This window comes from Clarias gariepinus, chromosome 18 (genome assembly GCF_024256425.1).
Source record: "Clarias gariepinus isolate MV-2021 ecotype Netherlands chromosome 18, CGAR_prim_01v2, whole genome shotgun sequence".
Taxonomy (NCBI): Eukaryota; Metazoa; Chordata; class Actinopteri; order Siluriformes; family Clariidae; genus Clarias; species Clarias gariepinus.
The window spans coordinates 23002026-23012680 of NC_071117.1; the positions used below are offsets into that span (position 1 = coordinate 23002026).

The 10655-nt window shown below is 37.4% G+C and overlaps 1 protein-coding gene across 1 annotated transcript; it reads right to left on the reverse strand.

The window, feature by feature from the left end:
- Window positions 1-1938: 1938 nt before the first annotated feature.
- Window positions 1939-6111, reverse strand: LOC128506219 (SLIT and NTRK-like protein 1). The gene is made up of 2 exons (XM_053476559.1): window positions 5309-6111; window positions 1939-5232 (listed from the first exon to the last, which is right to left on the reverse strand). The coding sequence occupies exon 2, from the start codon at window positions 5122-5124 to the stop codon at window positions 3055-3057; it is 2070 nt and encodes a 689-aa protein (XP_053332534.1). The 5' UTR covers window positions 5125-5232; window positions 5309-6111; the 3' UTR covers window positions 1939-3054.
- Window positions 6112-10655: the final 4544 nt, after the last annotated feature.

The window sequence follows — 10655 nt, forward strand, 5'->3', positions numbered from 1 at the left end:
ACATTCGAAGGTCTTTTTTTTATTGTTTTACAATTATTAGCTTAACACACAGTTGGCAATGTTAACGTGAGACATTAATATCACAAATATATATATTATTTTTCTAGTTGAATTTTTTCATAAAACTAGAAAAATAATGTAATAGTGTAAATTTAGTGTAAATTTTTGCACAGAGGTTTGAGGAAAGCTCAAAGCTGCCTGGGTAGCACATTTTACATTTCCTCAAAAGACATTATTTGGCCCAGTGACATTATTCATTGGTAAACAAATTTCAACTAAAAACATAAAGAATAAAAAAATATTTAAAATACTGAATGAAATTGTGTCCCATCATGGCATTAAATTTTTTTTTTTTTTTTTTACACCTATGTTACAGCTGTTTTTAGTGGTTTAGTCAAATTGTCTTTAGAATTTAAAGCAAATTTAAAATGAAATGTCTTGGTAGCAGGTGTTACTGAACCTCAACCACACTTTATTAAATGGAACAGAAGCAGGTGGAATGCAGCAGGAAAAGCAAACAGATGCAACCGTTGAGGACGCGAAAAATGCAACAAAGAGGAGATGTATTACAGAGACAAATAAACCAGCTTATACTGTTATTACAGTGTGTGCATGTGTGTGTGTGTGTGTGTGTGTACAGTATGTGTGTGTTAGTTACATCTCCATTTAGTACATTACATCTCCATTTAATTTCAAAATCAGAGGATTTTACCAACTGCACATTAAAAATAGGCAAAAAAAAAAAAAAAAAGAAAAAAAGGATGCCATCCCTGCTGCCGTTTTTATGTCTCTCGCTTTAAAATGTTAAAATGCAGCTTTAGGATTAGATAACATCAGTGTTTCCTGAAATATCAGTCATTTTAGGCTGATGAAAAAGGCCTTTACCTACTACTAGTCATAATAATAATAATAATAATAATAATAATAATAATAATAATAATAATAATTATTATTATTATTATTATTATTATTATTATTATTATTATTATTATAATTGTGTATATGAATCAGTGATGCTACACATTATTTTAATTAAAGAAAAGTATATGCTAATTACAAGCAAAATATTTTTTGCTTTGAAAAACAAATTATTTTAAGAATTGTATATTGCGAGCTAAGCTGATGGATGCTAATACAGTATGCTAATAGAAGCATCTGTTTACAAAATTATTTCCTTTTTTCCCTTGTTTTGTAAATAATACAAGTTCTAAGCTAACATTTTAACATTTTTATAATGATTCTGTTGGTGTTATTTAAATATGTGAATAATTATGATTTTGTATAGCCTAATCTAAGAGTTTTATTTTTATTACTATCATCATTATATATATATATATATATATATATATATATATATATATATATATATATACACACACACTGTTTAGCCATAACATTATGACAACCTCCTAATATTGAGTATGTCTCCCTTTTGCCACTATAACAGTGATGAGATATTGAAAATTTAGCTACTGTAAGAAGAGCCAAATTTTATTGGTTTTAACTGGGTCGGAGCAACTCCATAACTGCAGATCTTGTGGAATGCCCCTGTTCTGCAGTGTTCAAGCTGGTTAAAACAGGTAAGAACAGGCAACAGGGTTATGGGTGGCCAAGGCTCACTGATCTACATGGGAAGTGAAGACTGGCCCATGTAGTCCAATGCAATAGAAGTGCTACTTTTGCTAACATTAAGAAAAAGGTTAATGCTGGTTCAAACAGAAAGGTGTCACCACGAACACAATACAGGCTTACTGTTTTTGTTTCAGAAAGGGGGCGTATTTAAAACAGTATTGGGTGTGTGGTCATAATGTTATGGCTGATCTGTGTGTGTGTGTGTGTGTGTGTGTGTGTGTGTGTGCGCATGTATAATATTAAATAATACATTATTAATAATAATAATAATAATAATAATAATGGAATAAACATTAAATTCAAAGGTCATCTATAAAAAAGTCAATTCTAGCCAGAGTAGCTCGATACAGATATACAAGTTCAACTCTGTCAGCTTTTATTGGGTTGAGATGCAACAGCAACACCTAGAGGCAGGAGGCCTTTGACTGTAGACGAGATATTTACATGGCTCGCTTTTTCACAGTAACAATGTCCCCCCAAAAAAGGGAAAGGAAAAAAAAGCCATTTTTCCCTTTTGAATGATAAATAAACGGCTTTACAAAAGCTCACAAGAATTAAGGATTGAATTGAGTCATATGCCCCATAAAAATCTAATCTAATTCCATACTACACATACTAAAATAAAAATGAAAATATGCAGTTAGAAAACCATCCACAGCTCATTGTTTGTTTAAGAGCCTTACAAGGGATCACAAATTAAATTTTAGCTACATTAGATAAAATTAACAAACAAAAAATTATCAACACTTTTCATTATAACACATTACACCCATAAAGAGATTAAAATATAAATAATGATTTAACAAAAAGAAAAGTAGCCTACATGCATTAGTACATCTCTGTTCTCCATTTGTCCCCAAAGCATTGTTTTTTTTCCAGAAATAAACAACAAATACAAATTGTAACTGCGTTAATGGTTTGTTTCACAAAAAATAAAGATATGGCACTTTTTTAATATATTCATAAATCATTTTATGTTTAATATGCAGTCATCGTTTAAAAAAAAAAAAAAACCTGTGGAGTCAGCATGTTTTTGTTGTCTGGTTCCCGGCACTCGGGAGCTGAACCCATGCGGATTGGATCATGCAGGTATGTTACAAGTCACTATTTACATTACATTCATGCTCTCCTTATCCCATCGTGCAATATTTCCACTCCCTCAGGTAAGCAGTCTTATGATTGCAACACCAAAGACAGAGAGAGAAAAAGAGAGAAAGACGGAGAGAAGGAGAGAGAGGGGCAGGGCTAAAGGAAAAAAAAGAGGTAAATATTTTACAACAGCATCCATAAAGGTGGCTCATGAATATTTATAGTGAACCAAAACGAAGAAAAAATAGGGTATTTCCCAACAGAGTAAGTAAGAAAGCGCCACCATGATGCATTTGTTTTTCACTCAAGTGCTTTGATGAATGTCTAAGTGCCTTATTTATCAGAAAGCGAGTGAGCACCGCAGTCGTAGCTCCTGTGATCAGCATGATAAGCAGCGCCGTGCCAATAAGATGAGTCACAAACTGTCTGCAAAGAGTTGATCTCAGATGCCGAGGAGTTCCCGTCTCTCCGTTTGGACCTTTTACGGTGACGCAGGACAAAAACTAGCATCCCGACAACAGTGAAAGCAGAAGTGACAAACACAAGCAGCAATCCAGGCACGAGGACTGAAATTGAGACTCGGCTTGGCTCTGGGTATGATCCAGGACGTGTCCCTGTGTCAGAATCCATACCAGTAGTACCATTTTTAGACGCCAAGGTCGGTGAAACCTGTTCGAAAAGTTCTGGGCATATTAGGTCCATTCGGATCCGACGGAAATCCTGCTTCCAGAACTCCTCTGGTGACTCACATTTTAGGTCACTTACAATTACATCAGGTGCCATTTTTTCGGCCCACTGTTTCAGTGGCACAATGCTGCATGTGCAATCCCACGGGTTACCATGCAAGTCGATTTGGATAATTGAGCTGAGCTGATCCAGGACACCGCTTAAGGGAAGATGGGTGAAATAATTGTTATGCAGGCTTATTTTAGACAAGGAGATGCCCAGAAAGACATCCGCAGGTAGCGACTTTAACAAATTGTTGTTAAGGAACAGCACCCGCAGGTTAGGCATTGGACTAAAAGCTCCAGCTATGATGAGCTGGATGTCATTAAATTCCAAACTGAGATATTCAAGGTTTTGGAGTCCCACAAACATCTCCGCCATGACTGTATCGAGATAGTTTTTGTCCATGTAAAGCCACCGCAACTCGCTCAAGTTTTGGAAAGTGCCATTCTCAATGGTTTTTATATTGTTTCCACCTAAATCAAGCAGGTTCAGATTTGTGTAACCCCGAAACTGGTTTCTTTTCACTGCATGGATATTGTTATCACGTAGATTTAGCTCATGTGCACCAAGTGGTTTGGGTCTCAGATTGAGGACGCTCTCCAACTTTTTACCTTCGCAGTTCACCCCAAGTCCCTGACTAGCACCAACTGGCTTGCAAATGCATGTTTGAGGACAAGTAACATCACTTGTGCCTGATGCTATTGCTGTTGGTGTCTTTAGCTGCCAGTTTTCCCTTGCTTTGGGGCGGCCCTTGTTGTTCTGAGCATTTTTTTCTGTCACTCCAGCTATTTTGGATGTTGTGGATGTAGGAGAAGGAAGAGAATCCAATTCTGAGGTCTCGTCCTGAGTTGGAGGTGCGGCCAAACTGGAATCAGCACCATCTTTGGAAGGGCAGAGTTCAGATTCAGCTGTCTCGTTGAGTTCATTGCCCTGAAGACGCGCAGGTGCTTCGCAAACCACCCGGCCAACAAGTGCCCGTTGTGGGATGTTTTCAAGCCACTGCTTCAAAGAAAGAAGGTCACAATTGCAGTCCCATGGATTGTCCTCCAACAAAACCTCCACTATCCCCGGAATTTGTTCCAAGACTCCTTCATAAGGCAACGTCTTTATCCGGTTCCCACGCAGGTCAAGATGCGTTATAGGAACATGCTGGAAAATGTTAGTGGGAAGTGCACTAATTAGATTATCATTCAGAATTAAGACCTCTAATTTACTCAAATCCCTAAAAACAGTGGGATCAATGTCTCTTAAAAGGTTAAAATCAGCTTGGAGATACTCCAAATCATCCAAACCAAGAAAAGTGTTCTTTTTAAAAGACCGGATCTTGTTGTTGTTTATATGTAGACGCTTGACCAGCTGCAGGCCAAGGAAGGCGCCGGGGACGATATCGTGCAAGCCGTTGTTCTCTAAATGCAAGCTGACTGCATTGTAGAAGTTGGCGAACTCATTGGGAAACAGTCTGGACAGGGAATTCCCATGCAGCAGCAAGTGATAAAACTGCGAGCTTGGACCAGTCAAGTGCTGCAGGTTGCTGAAGCCGCGCTTTTCGCAGTCGATGTGCAAATCACCCTCTATCGCACTGCATGAGCAGATCTCCTCCTTGCACACGTCGCTCGTACTGTTCCCGAGAGCTGCACAAAGAGCCGCCTTCAGCAACACAATCCACAGCAGCATTTTTTCAATGCCGACGATTCATTCCCGTGATCCAAGACATGAAAATGGACAGATTATAGACGTCTGCGTTCCTCCAGACGCAAACTGACAGAAACATTGATCATCAGGCTGCAAAAAACATAAGGAGTTTTCATGTTTACATCCATGTCAATCAATTCTGCTTAAAAGATTGTTTATCCATTACCTTATTTTAAAAAAAGCAATCTTCATCATCATCAGCAACACCATCGTTTCATCATCATCATCATCACCATCATCATCATCATCTTTGATATGTCAGATTACAGTGTGAGGTAAATCTTACCGGATAAGTGACCTTGTGCATCCCCCCCTTCAAAAAAATAAAAATAAAATAAAAAATCCTGATTTATTGTAGATTTTGTTATTCCTCACGGAAAGAAGGGAGCTGTCCGTTCTCCCTTGGTTCTGAAATCCCAATGCATCGCCACAGAGAGAGCAAATAAAGACATAGAAGGGGGGGAAAAGGAATAATGAAGACAATAAAAGAGATAGAATGATGAATTAATCCGCAATTCTCACATCCTCACATTCCATCCTGCTGCTTCTTCTCGGCACTCTGCCGCTTTTTCAGCATTTCTAAAGCAACGCTTGGTGCTGCGTCTAACCCCCTCTGCCGAGCTGCAGTGGAAACAATCCATCTGTGTGAAGGGGATTTTTGTTTTATTTCAATCGATCCACAAAATCCGATGTTAAAAATGAAAAGCAATGAAGTAAGAGGATCATGGAAAAATAACAGCCTTTCGGGTTATGTCCGTGTTTGGACGGTCTTCACATCGTCGTTTGTGAGCCGCATCGCGCATTCTGCATTTCTAAGAACTGTTTTATACTCCACAAAGACCAAGAAAACGTCGCTTGCGTCCTCAAACTAACCATTTCTTGCTTTTTGGCTTAAAGACATTTCTTTAAGAAGAGCGATTATTTCCTTCAACGGAGAAGAGCGAAGAAAGGCGAGCATGCACTGCGCCTGCTCGGGGATACAGGTGTGTGTGTGTGTGTGTGTGTGTTAAGAGAGAGAGAGAGAAAGAGAGAGAGAGAGAGCTGGGGAGCCGCAGTTGTATGCGGTAAAATAATCAACTACACAACGCGCGCGATATCACATCCCTTTTTTGTTATTTTGCAGAGATTCATGTCGTGCTAAATGGATATAAATGGACAGAAATTGACAAACATGCTACATCACGTATTACGAAAACTGTACGAAGTGTGTGTGTGTGTTTAAGGAAAGAAAAATGAATCCTCTATGCGTGCAGTCACGCATCTAAACTCTCCGCATTTTTGTGCTCGTTTGCTTTTAAAAGCGCTTGAAAATTTATTCCGGATAATCATGTCGTATTTGTATTAGTAGTAATCTATAATTTGTAATTTCTGTTTTTTTTTTTTCACTCTCGTTTCTCGCGTTTCATCTCGACGACTGCTGCGTTTCCTTTCTTTCCTCCTTTCTTCGTTTTCCTCTCTGATGTCGAAGTCTGAATATGAGCTCTGATTTAGATTCGAATGCCACAGACTCATTAGCTGTGCATCAATATGCGGGACTGATGGGTGACATCCTGTTTCACTCGTTCACCGCAGTGCCGTTTAAACTTCATCAATCACTTTAATTAGAGGAAGAAGGGAGGAAAAGGCGGGAATAGGGAATTTTTTGGGGGGGAGGGGTGCAGCAGCAGCAACTGGTTTCTTTAATAAAAGATGAATGTTTATTTGATTAAAGAGAGTTCTGTTCAAGCTGAGTATTTCGTAATCAAAAAGCAGCTTCAGCCTGAGTGACCTAAATTACACTGAAGGCATGAGTAGATGCTGGAATGAATGAATGAATGAATGAATGTGCAATTGAATACATAAGTAAATGAATATTGAAATACATATGAATTAAATGAATACTGTTCGTAAATAAAAATAAATAGGATGAGGAAGTAGTTAAAGTACAAATTCATAAATCTATAGACCTTTCACTGACATCTGACTAACAAGGCATCATTGACAAGTACTGTTAACTGACATCAATAATACTATGCATTTTTATTAATAATTATATTTAAATTGTCTTTTGGAAGATGATATGGTGGCTTTGTGGTTGCCATCTTTTTGGGTTCGATTCTGTGTGCAGGTTCATAGTTTGCAGGTTGTCCCAGTACTTGGTGGGTTTCCTCTGGGTACCCCGGTTTCCTCTCACAGTCCAAAGACAGGCATATTAGGCAAATTAGCTTTCCCAAATTGCCTGTTGTGTGTAAGTGCCTGTATCCCTGGGCTGGATTGGCACCCTGTCCCAAGTCACTTTATACAGGGTAAAGCAGGATAGACGTGACTGAATATGTTTTAGAGCCAAAGAATAACAGAAACGTTATCTAATGATTATCTGATCACCTACCAGGTTAAATAAAATAAAACTTAGCAATTAATAGCTTCTGGTCTGTTCTTTATGTTCATATGCAGTATTTTGTTTTGGACTTTGTAACTTATTCAAAAGTGAAACAAGTTTTGGAAAATGGATAAAGAAGATAATAAGGATATCGATTTGCAGATGTTTGATTTGTTATCATATCGTGATTACTTTAGACAGAGCACAAATATGCGATTCCTCCTGGAATTGGTGGCGTTTGCATGGGTAACCGTAACTAATACTACCGTGTCAACCTTTCTAAATAACAGCTAAGTTTTCCAGTGTTGATTTGCAATTAAAATAAAATAAAAATGCAAGTGTGCTATGTAGGGCAAAGAAACCTCTTTTTCACATAACAAGTAGTATCCTTAATTAGCAATTAGTCAGAATTTAAGATTCAGCCATGTGTTAGAAGCTAGTTAGTGCTGTATCTCATGAAACCTAACCCAGACCGTTTCAGAGGCAATTTGGAATGATGCAGTTACCAAGGAGAAAAATTGTTGTTTATGATGACATTAAAATCTTGCTAAAAGTGCGTCTCAGATTGGTTTTATATGTGGGTTTTGCACTGGCATCCAGTATGTAATGTCTCTTCTGCTGTCCAGAAGTGGGTGGGACAGACAGATGCCATGACTTGGGATGCAAAATGTAAAAGAAATTCTATTAAAAAAAGTGACAAAATATAAGTTAAGTAGGTAAAGTACAAAGTAATAACCACCTGAAAAAGTTTAATGAAAAGTGAATAAAACACATTACAAAGGATATGGCAGTAAATAATTGGTAAATATATAGGTCAATATATAAAGAAATAAACATGTGAATCGTGTGAAGTTTGGTTGCTTGTTCGCATGTTAGTTTTTCTGCACTGATAGACCAGTCAAGGGTTTTTTATCTTTTGGTAAGGAGTCCTTCATACTTTCAAGAGGTGCTATATATATTAGTCGTAATAGCAATTGCCACGTGCTAATACAGGCTGCACCAGCTATGTCACTGCAGTTAAAAGGACTTTAAAGCACTGGTGCTTGTTTATACATCTGTAAATGAAGTAGGCTTTAAATACTACTCAAACAGGTTTCAGGAGTACACACCTGCTAGGCCTCTCAAGTCACTGGAGAAATATCTGTTAGTAATACCTAGTGTCAAAACAAAACATGGTTGTACACACAAGCATCCTTTGTGTAATACAAATATAGTATGTGAACAAATTGTATTAAAAATGTTATTGAGGTCAGGTTTAGTCACCAAAGGCCCACATTTAAAAAAATATATATCTTGAACCAGTAAATACAGCTAAATTACCTGTCTTAGCAACATCAGTATGTTATGCATGTTCTACCTTAGAGAAGAACAAACTGAAAAGCTTTTCCATGTTTTGTCAGGGTTAGAAAAGTGATTGTGATTTTAAATCAAGTTAACATTCTAAATTCCTCTTTCACCTTAAATGCAACATTTAGTTATTGTTTCCAATGTTGTATCAGTCATTCAGGTCTGTTTGAACATGGATTCATTGTTGCGGTTTATTCTGCAACTGAAATTGATGGCAGAGTTAGCTAAGTGGTTAAAGCGCTGGACTCCTGATTGGAAGGTTCCAGGGTTAGACCCCAGCATCACCACGCTGCTACTGTTGGGCCCTTGGGCAGGGCCCTTAACCCTCACCTGCTCGCATGTATAATGAGAGAAAAATTTATTGGTAAATAATGATAAGGGAATCTGTTAAATGTTATTTATGTAAAATGAACTTCACAAGTTCATATTATAGAAGGGATGATCATGGATTATAGCTAATGATCAGTTGATTTCCTGTCAATTTCACGAGACTGATTATGAAAAATGGCAGATTAATAATTCCTAAAATACATTATCTTGCATGTGTCTTTTTAGCACTCTCAGGCAACTTCTGTGTACCAAAAAACATGCAAAAATCTAAAGAGAGCATGTTTATAATTATGATAACTGTGTGAACTAATTTGTGTGTTGGCTGAGATGGGTACTGCCTGGAAACATTGTTCTGAAATCCAATCTAAATTGTGTGCTACCACACACTATATGGTACCATTTGCGATACCTAAAGACAAAAATTTCATCCAAATCCCAGAATGCATGGTCTTTCAGCACAATCTCTGAAGAGCTTTGCATTTTCTCATTATCTACTTGACACAGCAATGACAAATATACAGAGGTCCATACAGACTGCAGTGGTGATGGAATATTTCCTGGCAGTACCAAATGGTTATCTTGTGCTTCTTTCAGAAGGTTTCTAAGGAATTACAGACCTCAAAATCAACACACAATATTTGAGACATCTTAAATTTTCCTTGTGATCTTATGGGTCTAAGGTATTAAGGTATAAAATGGATTTCATTATATTGCCTAGTTTGTGCTACATAAGCATATAAGACACCCTGTATAGCACAGTCCTGAAAGCTGTATATATTCATTAAACAGAGTAGTAAATGTTTGCCAAAAAATATTCTGGAATTAGGGGTTAATGCATGAAAAATTATAGTTGCACCAAAGTCAGACCTGTTTGTAAATTAAACTATACTGTATTTAACAGCTTTTTCCAAAATAGTCTTGCTGTTCAGTAACTGAGATAAAACTATTTTAGACTTGTGACTGACTAAAAACTAAAAAGTTCATCAACATTGACAATTTCCTTAAAATATGGAATGCGCCAAAATATACAGTACTGAAACTTGGGGCAAAGATCCAGATGCACTTGATCCTAGTAGTAAAAAGGAAGTTGTGTGTGCATTTGTTGTCAGAAATGTGTCTCTCGACAGAGGAAAAGGTATTTACAGTTGAGTATTAATTTAGCTCACCTGGAAGTGGTCGTGAATAAAGAACGAGTTTGGAAAAGGTGGCAGTACAATTTCTTCCTATACCCGTCCCATTCCCCAACTCTTACACCACCTGATGCCTGTGGGGAATGTTTAATAAGTGTGTGTTCAACTGTGAAGATCTGCCAAGAACTTTACCTGCATTACAAGAGCAAATCATCTCCTTTTGCAGAAGTCTGCAGTGACCTTTGTTTCAGGAATCCGACTTGACAATCTGCGTGAATTATATGAACACTGTCTACAGCAAGACGGTGCACATGCACTTCTTACACTTACATTTCAGTACTGTATAT